General features: G+C 24.5%; 1 protein-coding gene, 2 long non-coding RNA genes and 1 pseudogene across 11 annotated transcripts; 2 read left to right on the top strand and 2 right to left on the bottom strand.

Annotated features, from left to right (window-relative positions):
* The first annotated feature begins 2,849 nt into the window (after positions 1-2,849).
* LOC126551367 (uncharacterized) lies at positions 2,850-5,467 on the top strand. Its single transcript, XR_007605261.1, has 3 exons — positions 2,850-3,041; positions 3,122-4,830; positions 4,960-5,467. It is a non-coding gene; the product is annotated as an uncharacterized LOC126551367 (long non-coding RNA).
* Positions 5,468-5,615: 148 nt separating this feature from the next.
* LOC114128190 (maltase 2-like) lies at positions 5,616-24,143 on the bottom strand. Of its 2 annotated transcripts, XM_027992641.2 has the most exons (11): positions 10,040-10,201; positions 9,252-9,451; positions 9,002-9,181; positions 8,748-8,923; positions 8,371-8,496; positions 7,663-7,910; positions 7,382-7,577; positions 6,909-7,155; positions 6,250-6,445; positions 6,015-6,158; positions 5,616-5,928 (listed from the first exon to the last, which is right to left on the bottom strand). In XM_027992641.2, the coding sequence occupies exons 2-11, from the start codon at positions 9,424-9,426 to the stop codon at positions 5,733-5,735; spliced, it is 1,884 nt and encodes a 627-aa protein (XP_027848442.1). In that variant the 5' UTR covers positions 9,427-9,451; positions 10,040-10,201; the 3' UTR covers positions 5,616-5,732. The 2 variants fall into 2 exon arrangements, with proteins under 2 accessions (XP_027848442.1, XP_050060419.1); XM_050204462.1 differs by lacking the exons at positions 9,252-9,451; positions 10,040-10,201 and adding an exon at positions 23,945-24,143.
* LOC114123083 (uncharacterized) lies at positions 12,970-23,901 on the top strand. 8 transcript variants are annotated; one of them, XR_007605255.1, is made up of 3 exons: positions 12,970-13,019; positions 19,433-20,211; positions 20,638-23,359. It is a non-coding gene; the product is annotated as an uncharacterized LOC114123083 (long non-coding RNA). The 8 variants fall into 8 exon arrangements; XR_007605257.1 differs by lacking the exon at positions 12,970-13,019 and having other exon boundaries at positions 19,046-20,211; positions 20,638-22,864; positions 22,971-23,359; XR_007605256.1 differs by lacking the exon at positions 12,970-13,019 and adding an exon at positions 23,454-23,901 and having other exon boundaries at positions 19,048-20,211; positions 20,638-23,148.
* LOC114128189 (uncharacterized) lies at positions 16,615-18,851 on the bottom strand (annotated as a pseudogene).
* Positions 24,144-24,500: the final 357 nt, after the last annotated feature.

Here is a 24,500-nt window from a genome sequence, read left to right as displayed (position 1 = left end):
TTTATTTATTTATACCACAACTATTGCACTGGCTTTATGTTCACGATACATGTTTATTGATAGCGAATTTGGTGAAAATTTCAAATTTTAAAAATAAATTAAAAGCTAGTTAAACACATCGTGAAGTCTATACTGGACTATCTTTGCAAAGCTCTCGAGTACGTTACACTGTAGTATAATAATATAGGTAATATATATTAGGTTTTAGAAGCGTTAATGATTTATTTTATTTATAAATCTGTGATTATCTACTTTAATGGCCTAAGACTTTTGAAATACTACACAATTATACATATATTCGAGTATTAAATACAATTAAAAACTAAAAAATAATATTTTAGCAACAATAATTCAAAATATAAAAGTGTGAGATCCACATTGTAGGTAATAGAAAAAATAATGTTGTTGTATAAAAAAGTGTCTGATGGATTCATGTGACGACATAGTTAGATTATAAGATCCCGTATTGAATGGCAAGTCAATGAAACTTATGAAAGCTAAAATAAAACTTGAATAACAGACCAAGTTAATCAATTTCATTAGACAGCGACACATAAACATCTTAGTACCTACATTTATTATAAATTATAAGTGTTCGTCTAAGATTTCAAACCAAGATTCGTGATATATATGGGTACAGCCATGAAACGACAGTTATATAGAAAAAAAACAACTATAAAAAAACTAAAATCTAAAAAAAAAAAATATGTTTGTTAAACTCTCTCAGATTGGAATTTGGAAGAGTCACCGCCAAAAGTCTGAGAGTCTCATATATTGAAAGGCTTAAAACAAAAATTAAGACAATGAAGCTTGTTCAAAATTTATTTAAACAGTGGTATTATGACGTGTTTTTGCGCAAAGATAAGATATTGATAATTTTTTTATAGACATACATCAATATTTTACATATCTACATTCTACAGTCTAGTGCCTTCAAAAAATATGATAAACATACTCGTAAGTTGTAATCTATTATTTGTCTATTCCGATTAAACCATATCCATACCATTAGTAATAGACAAATTCCGCATACATAATACAGTCTTTATTCTATTGTATTTTGTTTCCATATTATTTTACGGGTAATAATTTCTTTATGGAAAAAAAGCTGAAGAAATGTGATAATAAAGTATGAAGAAAAAATTGTGGGTCCATATTAGATGCCAACATGGGAGAACAGAGAAGGAGATACAAACAATAAAGAATTACAGGATATGTTTGAAATAGGAACGATCACCAACTTAATAAAATATCAGATTATACAATGGTGCGGGCACATCCATCCGTCTAATAGAAAATGAATCATCGACAACAGTCTTTGAATGGGTACTTCAAGGGAAATGACCACAAGGCAGATCAAGAAAATTATGGCTGATGTATGGATTAGAGGAAGACTTGTTGAAGATAGACTGAGAGCTGGAATGACTGGAAAGATATAGTACATTACAGGGACAGATGGCGTTATAGTGGTAACCAAGACTCTCAGTGAGAGCTACGTCAAGAAAAGAAGAAGATATCTTATATGATTTATTCAATTTTATAATGGTATTTGACTTGCACTAAAATATACACATGCTCTATTTCTATATAGTCCGTTATATTGTTCACCTTATAGAAAGAGACATGCTTAATCATCTTTTTAAATTGAAGTAGTACTTGGGGAATAAAACACTAATCGGTAGCTTTTCAAAACCATAAGTATCGATATCAACATTTAAAAATAAAATGACGAACTAGGTATGTAAACAACAACTTAAAATAAAAATAAAAAATTCATGTCAATGTCATCCTTGCACTGCAATACCGGCCACTATGTATAGTTAAACAAATAATTAACATTAATAAATGTCATTATGGCTTATAACCGAACTGTCGAAACCTCTATTCTTAGTAAAAAAAGATATATTATTTACATACAATATATATTTGAACTATTTCATTAACATTTTAAGTGAAGGCAGACAAAATTATAAAACTATAGTGTATCAATCACATGGTTGTCTATAAAAAAAAAATTGTTACATGCTCTGTAAATAATAATGATTATACAATATTTTTCAAGTACGGACACAATAATTAATGATAATAATAAGAGTAGTGTTGTTTGTGTATATGAACTGCCTATAGTGTCAATAACATTACATATGTCTATACCTACATAATACATATGCCATCTAAATTAATTGAAAATATTAAACTATTAAAACTAATACATCAACAAATTTAAAAAGCGTATATATTATAGTATGATTTAATTTTATAGAAACCATGGCATTTTTACCCCCACAAACTTTTTTATTCATAAAAAAAATAAATTGTTGATTTATTAATTATTTTCTTTATTCTATATTATTATTGAATTGTTTGTGCGTGTTGTTACTGTACTATAGTCACGCAATATCTTAAATTTTAATGAATATTAATTTATGCAACAACCATGAATATGCGCGAATGAAGATTTTATATTGAGCGTACTTATAATAATATAAATATAAAACTTTGTATAACTAAAGTTACTATAGGAATTATTGAGGGTAAATGTATGTTGTCATTTAATAATGATTATTAGAGTATAACTTATGATTTAAAAACATATTTGTATTATTAATAAAAATATAATGCATAACTATTATATAGAATATAGGTATATAATATATACCTATACATTGGTATACCTACTTCAATTATATACATATCATCTGATATTGATAACTAGTGAAAACGTAATTTTTAATTTTTTGTTTTGACTATAATTTAAAAAAAACCTACTTTTCATGATATTTTTTTCGTTATAAAATGGGTTGTGGTTTTTATATTACTTGCTTTATTATAGTATTATACGCATTGATTATGCGTTTATGTATATAGTTGAAGATTTGTAATTTAAAGATTGTTATAATAAAATTATATTTTGTTATCAGTGTCTACACTGCATTTTACATATTTATAATATTTCTCCAGATTAATCTATCAACGAATCGAATTTGAACATATCAAATCTTTTGCATTAGTTTTATAATGAAAACGTCGATACAAATCAGGTTTAATTTTTAAATTAAAAATGATGTTTAAATTACTCTTAAAATAATGATTTTCTAATTTAATGATTTCTTATTTTTAGAAACTACCACGTATATCAAGATTTTTTAAACTTGCATAGTCTGCAGGTACAACAAAAAAGATAATCAAAAATCGACATATTTTATTTGTTTTCAACGATCAATATATTGATATGGGTAAATAAATATAATATATTATATACACTATGTTAAAGCTCTAATCGCAAAATACTGTTGGTTTGGTTTATGTCGTGGCATTTGTGTTTTTATTGTTATTAATATATAAATATTATTCATATATATAGATTATTGTTATACACTCGACAACGTTCTTAACGGTTGCGTTTTTGTATTTCCCAGTCAGCCGTAAAAGGAAACCTTGCCAGTGAGCAACTCTATATTCACTATTAATTGTTATATAAATATTATCGTATGAAAGTGTATTTAAATTTATTAGGTACCATTTAATTAATATCCCTCGATGATTTACACATTGCGATATTTCCACAAATAATAGAGATATCATAATTCCGTTTTTTCATAAGACTCTAGAGACAAGGACTACAAAATATAATTACTCATAAAATATTTCATAGGTATTTTAATTTAAGTTTCCATGCTCAGCAAAAGATTTTTCCTCAGCTGATAATTACGATCATACTGTATTAAAATTTATGGAAATAGAATCAGAAAATCTTAATTCTACTAATTCTAACTTCAGGGACACATAACAAAAAGAAAGTTATGTCATTTTGTGATTTGGACACCTAAAGGTAAATAATATTACTATACATTTTTTTATACTTATAGACTGTAGTATAAGATGTATATTTTTGCAAAATAGTTTTCAATTTGTTACCTACTGTCTTAATTCATATATTAAGGGTTTCTGAGTATAACATTTATCGTGATGATGCATTTTGAAATAAAAAAATGGAAACACCATTAGCAGAGTTTTACTAAGATCACTTATTACCAAAAATGATTAATCCAAAATTTCCTTCTAATAAGTAACATATATTATTTTGTTTTATATAATTTTATTTAAAAATAAAATGATATAATTAAAGTATCTAAGTAATCTAGGTACTTTTTTGTGTATATGTTTTATGTTAGCATTATTAATAATATTATAAGTAGCATATTAGAATTATTACTAAATTTAATGATATATAGGTAATATAAATTGTTTTTACTATTTTATGTACAATATGATGTATCACATCCTACATTAATATAATATACAGTGTACTACTGTACTATCTATACTATCCGTTTTGAGGATTATTCGTAGTCTTCCGCGGAATCATTTACATACATATAATATGTTTACAAAAATTATAAAAATAATTATAAAATTTAAAATATTTTTGTAATATTATATTATAAATGTTTAAATACAAATAAAAAATGCTTTTATTTAATTTTTCTTAAATACTATTTTAAATTACATGATTTAATTTCTATATAATAATACATAATAATTATAACACTTTCGTTTGAATTTTAATTATGCGGATTTTCCCAGAATTGAATTATCTGTGGATGCCAAGCCACCCTATTATATTTAAGTGATGTTTTTATGTCTCACTATTTGAAAAATCAGATAAGAAATAACAAAGAATTATGAGTTGATATGGTTTGAGGATGAGTATACAATATACATAAATACACTAATGATAGTTACTAAGCACACAAAGACGATTTCTTGGAACGAAAAAAATGTCAAAACACGACTCCTTAAAAATGGTTCGTTTGCAGAAGCCATCAGGTATAGTGTATACATTTATAGACAGTTTTCAAATATCTTGGTTTATGTTGGCTGTTTGTGTTCAGTATTATGTGGTGTTTTATAGATTCATTATATGTTAACATTTAATTTATAACTTTTATTTAATAGATGGATTGCAGTAATAAAACTGTAACAAGAATAATTTATGTTTATGAATATTGAACAAGAAGTATGTATGACACTTAATCATGAAGGAATAATCGAAGAATTCAAAGCATTAGTTCCAAGGAATCGCTGAATTATTATTATAACCATACAACTATGTGTTTCTGTGCGACCGATATTATTATTTGTTACTTACATGGTGTCTATGTTCAAATTACTTGAATTTAATATGTTGATATGATATACAATTTTCAATAACATGTAAAATTGTTTACTTTAATTGTATTATTTGCAACAAAATAACAACTACCTAAACTGAATAGTGAGTATCTATAAGAAAAAATTGTGCCGTACCCTTACTGAAGTTCTACGCGGCGGGCGCGCCTATGCACATTAGATTGCCTAAATCGACAAACTGGAAATAAGAAGTTAAATAATTCTATTTCATACAAAGAATTTTTCCTGATAACAATTACAACAGTGTTGTTATTATTTCAAAATAATTTTGAGTTCGGGTAAGGTTTTTAAAAAAGAAAATGTATGCATTTTAGAAGCATATTTTAACGAGCAAAAACTTTGAAATTTAAGAATATAAGCTCTAGTAAGTTTAATAACTTAATTTTTAAGAATATATCGTGCAGGTAATCAAAAAACATTAATTTGGTTTATAATCATAAACTGGAATTTTATTAAATATTATATTATAAAAAATAATTTATAACAAACTTATCAGTAAAATTAAAATTAAATAACTATTTACAAGTATGAGACATAAATTATAAGAAATATCTTAAAAATAGAAAAACACTCAATAAACTAATTAATTTGGAACTGATTTGTGTACCCGCATTTTGAATATCATTTGTTGATGTTCCAGATTCAGATGCAATATATTTATCTGTCAATACGGCTACAGATTGTGGTCGTAGTTTTAGTGGTTTTCCAGATGAAGATACGGTTGATACTATGTCTCTAAATACAGAAAGTTAAAATCAATTAAATACAAAAAATTATTAATTGTAATAACAAAAAAAGTTTAAGCAGAAAATTCTAATTACCCAGTGCTGTATCCAGAATTTTCACTTCCTAAGTATACGTAAAGTTGTTCTTGGAGGTTATTCACAGCATTGGACAATATAACGGTTTCAGTTTCACTGCCAAAATTCATTACGACTATATACGATTCATGTTCCACTAATGATCTAAACAATAAAACAATTAAGAATAATTAATGAAAAGATAATAAACAACATAAGGTTCGTAAAATTATTGATTTAATTAAATTTTAATTACCGCTTTAAAATATATATTGATTTAGTAATGTTGTACGTTTGAAGATCACCATTTTTTAATGTGTCGGTTTTGCGAAGTTGAGACATTTTTTTATAAAAGTTATAGTTGCTGTTTGGTAATTTTTTCTGATCTTCGACGTTTACTTTATAATAATTTGGATTTATTGGTAACCAAGGTTTTTTTTCTTCCGTAAATCCTTAAAACATTTAAATCATAACAAATGATACAATATATATACAATACATATATACAATAAATCTTAGACATTTTTCGTTAAGTTTGACGTTAATTTTTCAACGGTTAGTATTATATTTTTTTAGTATTAAATGATCGGAGTAAGAAAAAAATACATAATGTCGTGCGATACTTAAAAATTGCAAATTTTTTTTAAATCATCGTTAGAATGTATTATTCTGTTTGCTACACTATTATGTAGCTTATAATATTTAAACTTAGTATTATAATAGTTTATATTTACGTGCAACATAAGTTGCGTTTAATAACATACACTTAAACATTATGATTCTGAACATTTCATTTAAATTAATCGATCAAATAAGTTTTTATATGTATTATTTAATATAAAATAACTATTTATTAATAATATGTATTTGTTTAAAATAAACCATTAATAGTGTTGTGTAATAATTATGTTGTACCTGCGTTTATTGAACTATCCCATTGCATTGGACACCTTTCATTATCTCTGGTTTCGTCCGCTCTTTTACCTCCCGCGTTGTTAGGATCTTGAATTTGATCTGGTCTCACATACGTATTATCCATGCCAATTTCACTACCATAGTATGTAACTTCTATACCAGGAAGTGATAATTTTAAAGCTGTAAAGAGTGGAACAGTTTCAGGACCAAATTTTGTTGGCACTCTTGGATTGTCATGATTTTCAATCTTAAAAAAAAAATAATAATGATTTGAGGTTAATGATTATATGACTTCATAGTCATTGAAAAATAATAATATTTATAAAAGTGTAAACGTATTGAATTGGTAATAATTATATGACAGCTATTAATTTATCATACATTACAATTTAATTGTTTTTGTATATTATTACATATCTACTAAACATTACATTTAATATTTTCTAAAAACAAATATATTTTTAAATACTTACCACCCAGTTTGCTACCTGGTGTTCAGGCATATTATCTAGCCATGTTTTAACATGTTTTTCGATTGATTCGACTATATTACGTTTATCGACAGATAATAATCCGAAGTTAAATGGTACATGAGCACCAGCTCTCGTTGAATTTCCATAATACTGCATTAATACATCTATTGGCGAGTAGGATTCCGTGGCTAAAAAGCTGTTCAAAATATTAGGATAAATTAATACAATTGTGAAAAGGAAAATGTCTACTATTAAATGTACATTTAAATATTATGATTTACCTAGAAATTGGTATGTTATTACTTCTTGTGAAATTATCTATGTATTCTCTCCATTCCATAATAATGTCAATATTTTCTGGTTGATCTACTGTATAGGTATGGTTCAAACTATCGAAGTTTACTAAACATGATGGATCGCCTTCCGTTAAACACGGTTCATCAAGGAATGAATCGCTTTCATATAAATGTCTAAGAGCATCAAATCGGAATCCAACAACGCCTTTACTCATCCAAAATCCAATTATATCCTTGAATAAAAGTATTCAATACATTTATAATGATAATGATAAGTCATAATATAGTCATTTAGGAATAATTCGCTGTTATGATTATACACTTGCATAACATACTGACTTAGAGTTTTACATTTTCAGTCCAATAATTTAGTTTATATTCGGTAAATTTGTGGCCCTATTAAATAAACCTTCAATACGGTATTTTTTCATCGGATTTATCGATATTTTTATAATGAAGTGAATTGTAAATTTTAATTTGATAAGATATTTATAATAAATTAATAAATACTTTAAAATCTAAGTATCGAATAAGACCGACAACATCAACAATATATTGTTGATTTATTTTAAAAATTTAGTATGTCATTATTATCTACCATTGATTATAATTTATTTATTATGCTCGTGTATACGTAATACAAAAAAATAAATGTGTATGTTATGTATTCTTAATTATATTTTATTTACTTACCAGCAATTCTTGGTGAACTTCAGGGTTTCTAATATTAAAATCTGGTTGTTTTGCATTGAATTGATGGTAATAAAATTGTTTTCGAACATCATTCCAAGACCAGCCCGTACCTCCAAATACACTTAACTGTACAAAAATTGGTTTTTGTTTAATATTTAATATAGTTATTTTTCATTAATAAATTATTTTAAATAACAATTAAATCACATAGGTAATTGGGTTGGTAAAACTAGATTTTATAGTTTTGTATTATATTTTTAGTTTAAATAAATATCTTAGACAATGTTTAAAGATACGATAACACTACTAAACTTGTAATGTTATTGGTAATTACTTATAATATATAAAGATTTCTAAAATAAATAAATATTATTTACCCAATTATTTGGAGGTATTGGTTTTACGGAAGGATTTTCCATTACTTCTTGTTGGTTGGAAGCGTCACGCCATATGTAATAATTTGTGTATTTTCCTTCTCGTTTAATTGATTTTTGAAACCATTCGCATTTATAACTCGAATGGTTAGGAATAAAGTCTGTTACCAATTTAAGATCTAAAAAAAAATATGATTATATAGTTATTTATCAAATGGATTATACTGTTATTCTAACTAATATAATATGACAATTACTTCTTTTCTTCATTTCTTTAACTAATTCATTAAAATCATCCATTGTGCCATAAATCGGATCTATCATTCTATAGTCTTCTACATCATATCCCATATCATCCATGGGTGATTTGAAAAATGGACCAATCCACAATGTTTCAATGCCAAGATCAACAAAATGATCAAGTTTCTGGACAATGCCTGAAAATGTATAAAATAAATAAAAACTTGTTACCATTTTTTCATTCTTAATTTTATGATTAATAATTACCTTTTAAATCACCAATACCATCTTTATTACTGTCTTTAAACGATCGTGGATACACTTGATATGTGATTGTGTTCGTCCACCAATCACTTATTTGATTATTTTGAAAATATACACCATTCACTGAGACGCATGTATATGTTATCGTCAAAAACAAGAACACATTGAATGACCTCATATTGTTTTAAAATATGGTTAATTGCCTAAAATAATAAATATTATATAATTATTCGTTGTCACAAAAAATATTTTTATTCAGTATAAAAATTCACAAGTGTAGCTGGAATGAATAAATGATACATTGAAAACGTTAAATAAATATTAAATTATTCACTCATATATATTTGAATAATTTTGTAGTTTTTATGTACACATAATGGTACATAATAATAATTTATGTATTTTTATGTAAAGTGCTTATGTTATAAATAGTGGTAAATTAAACAATAAAATTAATATCTGTTATAACTATTTACTACCTACTAATTAGTTTTGAATACAAAGAATTATTATTTTATTTATAACGTTTTAATTATTTTTGCTATACATTTTTGTATTATATAAATATAAAATATTGAAATAAATAATAATAATAATAATAATTGTTCTAAAAAAAAAAAAAAAAAAAAAAATAAATAAATAAATATTTAAATGAATTTAATCACAAAATAATGATTTTATTTTTTATAACGTGGTCTTTAAGATTAATACAATTTATTTTTATTAATCAAAAACTTTAATTAATCTGTAACAGATATAATATTATTATGTATATAAAATTTTAAGCTTACCAAATTTACAAGACGGTTCGATACAATGATTAATTAAACAATTGCAATTATGGTGTAATATAAGTAGAACATAAATAGATGTATAAGAAAAAAACAATTTTAGAGCCAACTGTGAGGTTGTTTGCAATGCTGCGATTTTCCAATAACTGTATTGTCCTGAAAAATATTCATTTTATTTATATGAGTTCACGTTATGTGTTATAGTTAAAAAATTGATTTATTAAAGAACTTAATCACTTAATAATGATTAAAGCAATAAACACTTAAATAGGTACATTGCAAACACAGTTGCTGACAATATATTATAAGAAAATGTATGGACTATTGTTTTACATTTATCTTGCACACGTGATAATAATATAGTTCTTGTATTTTAGGTTTCTTGTTTTCATTCTTACTGTATGGTGGTGAGCTTAACTAATCCCGATTACATTGTTCTCAGCCTAATGCTTATCCATAATATCATCGATGCAAATAATGTAAGACATTAAATCATATAATTAAGGACAATTCATAGATAAAATGTATCAAATCAACTGATAAAACTGGAAATTGGTAACAATATGTTTTTCATTAAAGTGACAAGCTCAGTCTATGGATCAGGACCGATTTTAATAGATCAAATTAATCATCTATATTCTATATTGATGAATTGACGAAAATATTGCCAAAAATCATTCCAAATTCACCAGCTCGTTGTCCATTACAACTAAACATGTTTAGATTAGTGATATTTGGCCTCGTGCTACGCATTAACCACTTCAGCGATAAACCCACGGATAATACTTTTATAGATATTAATACCTTTATTTAAAATTTAAAATAATTGAATAAATACTCATCACCCGATTCCGGATTTTATAGCATTGAAAAGTATTGAAATAAGTGCTATAATGTGACCAAAATTTAATTTAATATTTTCAGTCCCTGGTAAATAAAACAAATTAATAGTTCACTCTACTATTTGTATCTGTATCACATAATAATAATTAGTAAATGTTATAAAACTCTACCCACCACCATCGCTACCTCAAAATTATGATTAAATTTATTTTAGAAGGGGTAAAAAAAAAATTCAAGTATAAAAATTCTATTAGAGAGCAAAAAACTTTTAATTTTGATTATAGATTGTGATGGTTTATCAATTTAAATAAAATTAAAAAAAAAATCGTCGGTTGAAAAATCGTCAATTTACTTGTGAATATCCAAGTTTCTCTAAGATGTAAACTTTAAACGCTCTTGACAAATATACATTTAACTACACTTTAATATTTTTGTTTAACTCATGTAAGCAAAATTTATACTGAACTTTATATTACAATCTCAAATTTTTAAACGTTACCTAAGATACAAAATATAGTTTGGTCAAACTCCGAAAGATTTTGGTAGTTTGGACATTTACAAATAAAATTTAATAAGATAAATCTTAGAATAAACAACTAGCACTGGCTCTACTAGTATATTAAATAGTTACATATATTTATATTATTATTGATTATTATATGATTGTATTTTACTCGTATATTACTATTACAAATTATTATATGTATTGTGATCGACTTTGCGAATTTTCATTTCAATAAATCATTTAAAATACAGTTTTAAGAATTATAGAATAGCGTCTCATTGATTGTTAAAAAATGAAATCACTAAATAAATAGTAAATATTTTTTTCAGTAATAATAATGTAAATATGTGTAACTATCTAATATACTATGTACTAATATGTAGTTATTAATACACAAAATATAATTGGAGTTTTACATGGAATTATATACTCACCTCGTTAATCATAACTCAATCAATATTTTAGTTATTTTACTATACTCGTTAAAATTAACAATATTGTTTATTGTTTAATGTTTTATCACTAATTATTATGTTGATTTTTTTAAAGTTGTATTACTACACTAGTTAAAATTGTCAATATTATTATTTATATATTTTTCAGATAAAAGTTTTCAAAGATTATACTTAATTTAAAAACATAAATTTAATTATTATTGCTGTATGATAATGTTAATAAAATAAATTAAAGGAAAAAAACAATGTTGATTCGAATAATATAACAATTTTACTACATTTTATAATGATACCTACAGTTTAGTAATCATTAATCACTAATGTATTATTAAAAAAAAATAACAAAATAATAAATACATTTTTTTGCTCACTACCATAATGTACAAATATTTTCTAGTGATACCAATACACCGATAAAAATTATGCACATTTTAGGTGAATTTTCTAAATAATAAATAGTATACCCTATCTACCTGTTAATAATTGTTTGTTTGAAATATTTTATTAAAATATTAACATTTAACATTATTTAAACATGAATAATTATATAAAATGCATTTTTTTATTATTAATTAGTCAAGTATCAGTACCATAGTATTACCATATGATCAGTTTATAAAGTAGTATGCAATATTTTATCCAAAGCGAATTACCATATTTGTGATATGTAAAAAATATAAAAATATAAATTATTATATTATGTTATTACAGGAATTTTTTTTCTTATAACATCTATAGAAACTATTTTATACTAATTAGTATTAAAATGTACTTTTTTAATTATTGTATACATTATAAACTAAAATACTGTGGAATATCTATTTAATACATTTTTATCAAACGAAACTCTATACAAAACAATATTTTATGGACCATAAAATATTCATTCAAAAAAGTTTCTACTTAACGAAAAAGCTTCAAAAATATCTATTTAACTCATTAGTTTTATGTTATTTTTCTACAACAAGTTTAACTTATTTTATATTTATATATAAGATACTTAGGTATATATATATATATATATCACCTTATCGGTATACCGATAATGATATTAATATGATACGGTTGATGTTCGTCATTCTTGGGATTTTAGATTTTAGTATATGAGTAACCACAATAAATAACAGTCCGTATCAAATAAACGACACCAAATTTTATACTCATAAAATTATTTATGGTAAGTGAATTTAATCAAATGTGATATTTTAATTATAAATGAAAATTAAATGTACTTTATGCTTATAATATTTTTTTTTATTAATATTCATGCTTAATTTGAGTATAGGTAATGTGAAAAACTTTTATAATATAAATTAAAAAATACATTTCATTATTTAAATAAAAAAGTGTTGAACGTAAGAAATTAAAAACTTGAACCTAATTTCCTATTCCACGAATAAACAAAATGTGACATTTGTATAGTCAGATTTGTACTAAAAATTGTTCAGTGAATACCAGAAATTTTTCGACAGCAAAACATATAAAATGAATAATAACAAGTATTTTTTTTATTCTAGTTAATTTAGTAGTTATATTACACATATTATGTATTACTAATTGTATTCATTTCGTACACTAAAAATTAATTTTTAAATGAAAAAATTTTATTTTTTTTTAACAAAATTTCTATATTAAATTAATTTTTTTGATTATAAATTATATGTGTCTGTAATAAATAACTATGTTCATTATTAATGTCCAGCAAAAAATAATGTCATATGAAACATTTCAATTTTTTTCTACCACTTATTCATATTTTTTATAAAGTCATCGTCTTCAAATTGTATGTAATTTATATCAATCAATACTAAAATCCAAAAAAATTTCAATCATCAATGCACTAGTTAAGATAGCATGTATTAGGGTATATTATATAAAACGGAAATTTACGTTATTGATCAAATACACAAGTAATCATAGTTTAAGATCAGATATGCACTATGAAACTTAAATTCTATAATAAGTAAAATGATTAGGTATTTTAAAAAATAGAAACAATGCATTATTATAATTTATTTTTTTTTTCAAATTGTATTGCATGACATTTACTCTTACAGAACTTTTCAGCTCCGAGACAAGCACAACTTTCATCTATTTTTGAAACCAGACTTGCAATAACAACGCTGGTACCCTTGAGGGTGCGCAATTGAACTAATACTAGCTACTTTTTAAACACATTTTTGATAACAAACTATATTATAATTTTTCGTTAGGTCTGTTACTTTCAAGTATTACCTTCACCAACATTGAGCCTTATATATAATATCATGTTCGATAAAGTTTCATTAGTTTACCAGTTATAAAGGAAATTATTGTGGTTTGCTCATTGAAAATGTATAAATTATAGTCAACATTTTCCATTTATACGGTTATTAACGTTATACACTATAAAATAACGATAATTCCCATATTTGTGAGTAAATAACGTAAATAAACGGCAAATAACATTGTTTACAATTTAACATAATTTACCATAACACATGTTACAGGGCTTAGCCCCCCCAGTCTGAATCATAGCCCCCACCAGTTTGAATCATAGCCTCCCAAAATTTGTTAATGTCCGCCCCGGGAAGGCCTAAGCCCCCCCAATAAATTTGACCACCCTACGCTTATGACTATTATATTTTGAAAAAAAAAAATGTAGACACAGCACCTTATACAGTAGTTATCGAGTCTACTTCAACATAGAACTAGTCAAGTATTAAATTGTACCTATTAAATTTGAATAAAATGATAAATTATTGCATACGAAAAATGATTTTCAGCAAAGATGATCTGATAGCCTATATTTTTATAAGCATAGATTTAGCCGATTTAGGTATATATTATTTGTATTATAAAATATTTTGTTTATTTAACTAAATGTATAATAATTATTGATAGAATTAAATATTAAGTTGTTGGTTTCAAATATCTGATGATCCATATAAATATCTAAATACCTTAAATAAATAATAATAATATTGAAATTATTATATATGTATCATGTATTGGCTCTGCGTGTATTGATATTAATTATGATAACTAATAGTTCAGTAGAAAAAGTACAATAGTTAATAGAGCTTATATTTATAATGTTATTTACAACAAACTCAGACATTTTATTGCATAGTATTAATTAATTACGTATTAGGTGGTAGTAAGTGATTGTAAAAACTGTAAGTTAAGTTTGTAGTTATCTAGTTCAAAAGTATTATTAGTATTATTTTACATATTTTACAGCATTACATATTTTTTAAGTTGTTGGCCATAAATACTTATAGCAACCTTAATCTAACTTATTATAACAAGCACGTGCCTCAGTAAAGATAATATTGACATAAGACAATATTTTAATTAAAATTTAAATAACAGTAGTATTACTTACTTATTTATAATCCTTATAATATTATCTAGTATTGAAAGTTGATTATATTATTATTAATCCAGAATATTTTTTTCTAACACAATATTAAAAAAATGATAAACCACTAACCAATATAGTTAAGATAATTAAATTAATAATATCATAAGTTCTAATTTTTTTTCTACATGATTTGGACATAAAAATATTTAATAACAATACACCGATTGTGGTTTTATTTTATTAATTGACAGAAAAAAAATAAGTTGTACCTACCTTATAATAACTAGGTATTTAGTGGCTATATTTTTATTATTTCAATAATGTATCATTAAATTGTAAGTATATCATAGAGTATAATGTATATACTAAATAAAAAGAAATATTAAAGTACACATTTATTTTATTAGCTTTCAGAAAAATGTTCTTTTTTCATTTTTTAGCGCTAAAATTTAATTTAAAATAATGTATGATTTTTGTTTTTATAATTTTTTAATTAAATTTACTTAGTTAATAGTGTAAACAAAGTAAAAGTAAACTTTACACCAACACATTTTTAACTATATCGCTTTTGGGACAGTTTTAATTTTTAAATTTTAATATGTGTTGTAAAAAATCAATGACGTTTAGAAATTAACCTGTTCGTTTTTTTTCCTTTCAAGCTTGTTTGACGAGAGCAGTTTGGAAATTAAACTTCCGAACGAGCCGAATGTACTATAATCAAATTTTTGCTTATGTAATTAAAAACATATAAATTTATTATAATTATTTAAATATTTAGGTTATAATAACAATGAAACATAATATACACTTTAAGTAGTACCTACTCTGTGCCTACATATTTTTTACATTGTTATCATAATCTATAATTGAGACACGTGCGCATTATATAGTACCATAAATTAATTATACTTTTCTTAATATCTTTGGCTTAGTAACAAAGCATTAGTGTAAACCAGATTTATCATCAATAAATTATTAAGTACCTAAACATTTTATTTTTAATCAAAAACAATAAATCAATTTATATAACTGAAAAATGTTATTTAGTATATTTTACTAAATTATTAGAATATTGCAACATTACAGACACTTTACAACAGTTAGCTCTTATTATAAGAGTCTTGTATAGGTATATTAATAAATTATATTACGTCATATTTTTGTTAATAATATTGGTTTTAAATTTTGTGTGAATTATCATAGTTGAATATTTTGTATTTTTATTTGAAAGTTCATAGTTGTAAGTATATTAAGTATGTTTCAAGTATATCTTATAATTTTGAATTTTCTATATCAGTGTAATAATTATACGGTCAATTTTATGTCAATAATAAATTATTGTATACTGTAATATTGTCATATTATGATCGGAAATTAAATCATTTTTTTTCAATAGACAATCGATACGAAAACCAAAAAAAGAATGTTGAAATTAGAGAATTTTAATATTACGAGAAACTGAAATTCATATTTTTCAATAAATATATATTACATTATTGCATATTATATTACAAATACTACAATTATTATAACTTATTTCACAAAGAACTGTGATAAATAGATCTATAAAATACATCTTGCAAGTATAAAAAAACAAAGTAAACTAATTAATTTCGTATTGAATTTTATAACACTACTAGCACTGTTCACGGGTGATTCAGATTTGATACATTTATCTGTTAATACCACTACTGACTGTGGTTGTAATTTAATGGATACCCAGTTGAAATAGTAGATATTACACTTCTAAAAAAAAAAAAAAGGAAAAAATGAAAAAAATACAACGATGTTACTCCTTATCCATTTTTTAGCTGAAAAATCTAATTACCCGAGATTGTATGCAGAATTTTGACTTCCTAAATATACGAATAACTCATCCTTAAGATTTCGTATGGCATTGGATAAGATGACTGTTTCACTTTCACTGCCAAAGTTGGATACGACTATGTATGATTCGTATCCTATTAGTGACCTAAAATAAAAATTCAGCGATAAGTAACATAATTAAATAATATATTGCCTTGTTATCCTCAGTATATTTCATTAATTTATTTTAATTTTGATTACCTACCTCTTTAAAATGTATATCGATTTGGTAATATTATACGTCTGGAGATCGCCGTTTTTTAACGTATCGGTTTTTCGAAGTTGAGACATTTTCTTGTAAAAATTATAGTTACTAGTTGGTATTTTTTTCTGTGCTTCGACATTCAGTCTATAGTAATTTGGATTTACTGGTAACCATGATTTTTTCTTTTCGGTTAAACCTATGAATCAAATGGACATAATTTTAAATTATAATTATTTATAAAATACTCATTTATTGTGTACATAATTAGTTGGTTGTAGTAGATTAAATATTCAAATCAGTTCAACTAATTTCGAAGTAATTTATCTGTGATCAATATTTTATAGTATTTATTTTATATTATAGTGATATATTTTGATATATACATATTTTAGAGCATTAAATCGAAATTCAGTAACGTCTTTATCCAATCAAAATTCCATTACGTCATGTTAAATCAATAACAAGAACATACATTTAGAAAATAGGTAGGTACGTAATAAAGTAGACATTTTTTATAACCATTTTAGATTATAAATAAAGCTAAATTAATTAATTTGATTTTAAATTTTCGTGTGTGTGTGCTATTCATATAAAATATTTTTTATAGATGATACATATTATATCTACTTTTGGTAGGTATATATTATATTAGCTCTTTAAGGGTTGAATAATTGGATATTTAAGATAACAATTATTGTAATTTAAAAAATATTAACTGTTGTATCTTTTTTGATACAACATATGTTTTTTTATAAAATTATGTGAAGTGTATAGTTATGCTATTTATAGGAGTCTATTTGTATTGTATTTTGCTACATGGTATTGATAGGTATACGTATTAATTATAAATAATTTCAATATTATAAGAATAATAATTTCATATACCTATGCAATGTTATCAAAAATAATTAGTTTAATAAATTGGATGTAATAATAACAGACAAATAAATTAAAAAAAAATCATAAATTAATAAATTATTAAGTGTTTTTTTTTAAACAAAAATTAAAATTAAATGAATTCAGTATAGTGATCTAATATATTGCATGATAGGTACATCCTAAACCTATTTACACAATAGAGTAGTTTCATTGAATGTTTATAAAGGAACTTACTAAAAGTTGTTGCTTAACATCCAGGTTTTTCAAGTCAAAGTCAGGCTGTTCTTCACTAAATTGACGCATGTAAAATTGTTTTCGTTCTACATTCCATTACCAGGCTGGACCTCCGAATAGACTTACCTATTTTAAAATAAATTTATAATAATTTTAATTTTCTTTTAATTTGAGATTTTTTTTTTCATGAATGTAAACAATTTTAATATTCTGCATTATGTTTTACTAGAATACAAAATACCTAATACTTAATTTTACACTTCAATCGTTAAGCTATATATATGTTACGGGAAAAGTAGATAATCGGGGCATTTTATACATTGCCCAGGCATTGTAAGAATTTTCTACATTGAATGACCAATTTATCAAGGGCAATATGAACTTAAAAAAATATTTCCATATTTTATGTTTATTAAAATAACCAATATGAAAATAAGTTAACAATATTTAGCTGCCTGACCGATTTATCAAAGTACAATAAAGATCCTAATTCATTCGATAACAATTCTCATATTTTTGATTCACTTTTAAGTATAATTTATGAAGGTAATAAAGATAGTGAATTCACTACTTTATTTTCAAGCTTTAGATTAGATCTTTAATACCTACTTAATCAGTCAGTAAATTACGTTTATGTTATATAGGTACTTTATACATGTATGGCATTTCGTTGTGTTCTCGTATATAGTCGCGTATTTAGTATCACCGAGTGTTGTGCGTTTACTAATACGATCAGTGTTTTATTTTAATTTGTTTCGCCGTTTAATTTAAATTTAAATTTAATTTGTTGAATATGGAAAATTTTAATTTAAAATTTAACGAACTATTAATAAAAAAAGGTTCAAATAATACTTACTCAAGTTAACCAAAATATGACGATTTGATTGTTCATATAAAGCAATTAAAAAATCAAACTGAAAAATTTAAACCAAATGATTATAGGCTCTTAAAAAAATATGACGATTCAAATATCTGAAGAAGAAAAATTTATTTTCCTATAACTGAAGGTAATACTATAAAATATTATGTACATAATATGCAATTGTTTAACATTATACAGGAGGTGCATTTATCGATTGGACATGGCGGTAGGAATATGAAATTCAAAAATATAACTAGAGAATCCTAATACAGTAATTGCTGCACTTAAATAATTGTCAATCGTGTCAAAAAAAAAGGAAGTACAGTTTAAAAAGGGTTAGTAAAACCAATTATGTCGTCTGAAATGACTTCTCATTGCCAGATTGATTTAATAGATATGCTGGCACAATCAGATGGTGAATATAAATTCATTTTAGTGTACCAAGATCATTTGACAAAATTCATCTTACTCGGACCATTAATACAAAAACGCGCTAAAGAAGTGGTGTATGTATTATCGGAATTTTTTACAGCTTTTGGTGCGCCTTCAATTTTGCAAAGTGATACCTAATGGTCGAGAATTTGCGAATAAAGTTGTAACAGAATTTTTTACCATGTGACCAGAACTCAAAATGGTCAATGGTAAACTACGTCAATCACAAAGTCAAGGTTCAATTGAAAGAGCCAACCAAGACATAGAAAACATTTTAGCTACGTAGCTACAGGATAATTGTACCAAAAAATGGAAGGAATGATTAAAGTTTGTGCAGTTTATGAAGAACCGTGGATTACATCAGGAAATAAAATGTTCACCTTATGAAGTCATGTTTGGTATGGCAGCTAAAATTGGACTAAGAAATACAATTTTATCGGATAATATAATTTGTAATTTAAAAAGTTAAGAAGACTTCGAAACAGCTCTTAATTCATTGAAAAGTTCAGATGACTGCAGTGATAATGAAATAGAAAATGAAAAAGGTAAAATACAATATTATTATTAGAGCTGGGATTTTGATGCAAAGGCATATTTTTTCTGGTATTTTGAAATGTTGGTACGGATAATAAATTATATAGCACTATAACTAGAGTTATCATCGATTACAATTTTATAATATCATATCTAGACCTCGATAAAAATAATAATAATTAGTAACCAATTAGTACACGTCCAGAACTAAATAAGTAACAAATACTATAGTAACAATACTATAAAAATAAAATATGAATTTTTTTTTTTTTTGTTGAGTTTTTTAAGTAGATTTTTGTATTTTTGAGATTTTTTAGGGCATTAAAATCCCAGTCCTAATTATTATATTATTATTTTGTATTAATAATATTATAAAAAAATAATATAGATTATTTAATTAAGTATTAATTAAATATTAAAATTAATTATATTTTTAGGTTTAGCTTTAACAATACAAAATATTTAAGACAAAAGAGACGAATCCGTTAAAAAGTTGGAAATTCAAGTCTCAAAAATGAAACAGGATTTGGAAAATAATTTTAGTCAAGGTAAAGTTGGAGAGTGAGTGGCAATTAAAATTTCAGATGTCGATAGAGCGCGTAGTGATTTTCGTTTATTATTGGAATTATATTATCAAGTGTTTTTACAAACTATTATTTATGTATGCTTGTTTTAATGATTAATTTGTTATGGATTTATTTTGATAGTCAATAATAGTACATCAGAAGACCGTCTTCACAACTTATTAGCCATAATCAATTCACAATATGTAAGAAATCTTTTATTAAAGTTAACGACGTGTCACAATCAAATATTACTTCAAGGTAAGTGGCAAGGAAATTATCAAACTTGGGTGGTCAGGGATATGATCAATGTTCATGCTTACAAAAATGCAAAACAAAAAAATGCAAATGCAAAGCTGCAGGACGCCTTTGTACATCAAAATGCCATGGGAGTAAACCATGTTGCAATAAATTATAATAAATTATAAAATCTTTTTTTTTCTTTAAAATTTTTAATTACCTAATAGTTATATATATTTAATTTGTATAATAATTTTGTTTTACTTGTAGATAAAGATATCCATAAATTTAAATGGCTTAAAAAGTTAACTTTATTTTACTAAATATTAACTAATTTGTATTTAATAATATTCATTATATAATAAGTCTAATAATTAATTCTACTCATATTAGCCGTCATACTATATATATATATATATTATGACATATTATACTCCTCAAATTTGTTTTTATTCAAATAGGTATGTTTTGTATCTTATATATTAGGTAAATTATAGGCATAGGTATATAGGTTTATAGGTATATATTTTATATTAAATATTTATGTATAGTTATAAAAGTATATTTGGGCTATCCCTGCTTACAAGTTACAACATAATATTAATTTCAAACATATAGTACTTGGAGAAGTGTAGACTGTATAGTTTGCAAATACTATGTTCAAAGTTATGAAGGATTATCAAAAACTATTTTTGGCTGTTTTTATTCCAAGATTATGTATGTTTGTTTGATGTTAATTTAATTAAATCTTTGTTTGAAATTTTTTTTTAAATTATTAAAATATAAATACATTGATCGAATAAGATAATATTTTTAAAAACACAAAATATTGCATGTTTCATATTGCTAAACTATTAGATTAAGGTCATTGTATAGAATGTCCGGGCCAAGTGTGGTAATGTTTACATTGACCGCCTACATTGGGCATTCTATAAATTGCCCGGGCATTTTATAAAATACCCGGCTTTCTACAATGCCCGTAACATATATACTTCATCAATAATCAGTCATCATTAATTTAATGTAGTTATATACATATATTTTCTCCAAAAATGAGATACCGTAATGTCGTAACTTTGATTAATCCTAATTAAGATATATATTATACGAGTGTATGAAATACGAGCGTATACAAGTGTTAGTATTATTCGTCTGTCTTGTTTTGTATCAGTTAGTAGTTATCATCGATTTTGATGATGATTACATATAGATACACGTACGATATCTGGGCTATTTCATTATATTTTTAGTAGCCTGCTGAACGTCAACTTGTGACTATATCGTGTCTCACAGCTATACAGTTACACAATTTTACAGTTATTGTTTATTTATAAACTATGAAAATGGAAATAATGACTAGCGAAAAAAACAAAACTGTTATTATAAAATATGATTATAAGTTTAGGTTTCACAAAATATTGAAAAATGAAGTAGGTACAGAAATGGACCTGCTGTAAAAGTCCACGTAAGTGTTTTTTTAAAACTTATAATATAATATAATATATATTCCATTTGTATTTTTTTTATTACCTAATAAAGAAACAGAAACATACGTACCTACGTTTATTTGAACATACTGTAAATAATTGTGCACAATATCAATTAATATTTTCTCTTGATGTAGTATTAATTATAGACTTTGAGATTGCTATACATACGGCTGCAAAGCTTGTTTGGCTAATCAATATAAAAGGATGTCGTTTCCACTTAGGACAAAATTGGTGGAAAAAGATTCAAGCTCTTGGTTTAGTAAACACATACAACTCTTTAAACACAGAAAAAAGCGATTTTAAAATGTTTTTTTGGGTTTGCCATTTTAAGACCCGAAGAAGTTGGCGAATGTTTTGCACAAGATTTAATGGTAATACAACCAAATGACAAACAAATAAAAGCATTTTGCGATTATGTACTAAATAACTACATTTCATCTGATATATTTCCCCCACATATTTGGTCTGAATTTGCAGCCACTACTGTGCGTACAACTAATAGTTGTGAATCCTATTATGTTGTACTTAACCGAAGATTTTATAGTCCCTATCCACATATTTTAAATTTTGTGGATAAACTATTACAAAATACAAATACAGTCTGAGACACATATTAAACTACGAAGTACAATACAAAAAAAGAAAATCACGCTCGGTAAAGAAAAATACTTAAGAGAACAAATGATGAAATATACTAATAATATAATAACTCGATTAGAATTTGTTAAATGTTTATCATTTAAGTTTTTACCTAAAGCATAATATTTTATACCATTAACATTATTATGCACATTTTTTAAATTAATCATTTATACCATATATTATTTATTAAGAACATAATATTATAAAAACCACATATATTTTAATTAATTAATTTATATATTTTTTATTTATTATTTTACTTACCTAATACCTTTTGTTATATCCGGAACTCATCTTGTCTACAACCTTTTTTTTCAGGACCTAATTTATCGAGATAAGGTCATTTGGGACCCAATTTACCAATCCCGCTTAAGAGGACGTCGCCGTCTTACACACGTGTGATATAGACAAAACGTGTTTACGCAGTCTGAACGAAGTATTATTCGCTCTAACAGCTCTTTCAATAATTTACTTAGAAGAAATTATGTGATTGATTCTGTTGAAAAGAAAAATATTAAACTATGCCTCCTCGAAGAGATTTTGTTGATCGATTAATATATCAACCAATATTCAAGCTTAAAAATTTCGGTTTTTTTTTTACAAGCATATTTTAGTACATAAAAATATCATGAAAACTAGATAATGCTAGTTGGCGTTCTTCATTCAAATTCTTTTTTTTTTTTTGTTGTATTCAAAAATGTTTCATACAATTCAAAATATTAAACAATCTATTTCAAATAACTACTTAATCACGAGTTATTCTACTCCATTATGTCTTTTAAATTAAATTAGATTTTGATTTTAAGTACCTTTTAAATCACTAATTCCATCTTTATTGCTGTCTTTGAACGATCTTGGATATACTTTATAAATTATTGTGTTAGACCACAACTCATTATTTAGTTTGGTAGCATTATGATATACATTAAAATTAACTGTTGCACATATATAATATGCTATCATCACAATGCCGCATACATTGAATGTCTTCATATTGTTTTAAAAGTATCTAAAATGTTAATTATTATTTTCTTATGAAATATTGCAAAATTATTATTTTTAATATCAAAAAATTATGTTTTTTAAATAATTAAGGAAAAACATGGTAATTTTACATTTAACTATTTTAACAAATACAATTTTTTTTAAAATTCAAAAACAGGTTAGGTTAATTTCTATTATTATTATTATTTTTCTATACGTAGTATAAGTCTTCGAAATATTTATGATTTTTTGATTTTCGTAATTTCTGTATATGATCGTTTTAGTTAGAAATAACGTATAATAATAAATGCTTTTTTTTGTTAAAATTGAATGAACCTAATATAACCAACAGTTGTAAAATATGATTTGAAGAATTATTTC

Source organism: Aphis gossypii, chromosome 3 (assembly GCF_020184175.1).
Source record: "Aphis gossypii isolate Hap1 chromosome 3, ASM2018417v2, whole genome shotgun sequence".
Classification (NCBI taxonomy): domain Eukaryota; kingdom Metazoa; phylum Arthropoda; class Insecta; order Hemiptera; family Aphididae; genus Aphis; species Aphis gossypii.
Note: the sequence above shows the minus strand (reverse complement) of the source record. Positions and strands in the feature narration are given on the sequence as shown.

What these genes read in the sequence shown, in the direction of transcription:
- LOC114128190 (XM_050204462.1), bottom strand. Translation starts at nt 24,128, where the DNA reads ATGAAGACATTCAATGTATGCGGCATTGTGATGATAGCATATTATATA. An exon ending in TGGAATTAGTGATTTAAAAG is followed by an intron (nt 9,182 to 23,944) that starts GTACTTAAAATC and finishes ATACATTTTCAG; the next exon opens with GCATTGTCCAGAAACTTGAT. An exon ending in AATAACATACCAATTTCTAG is followed by an intron (nt 7,578 to 7,662) that starts GTAAATCATAAT and finishes TATTTTGAACAG; the next exon opens with CTTTTTAGCCACGGAATCCT.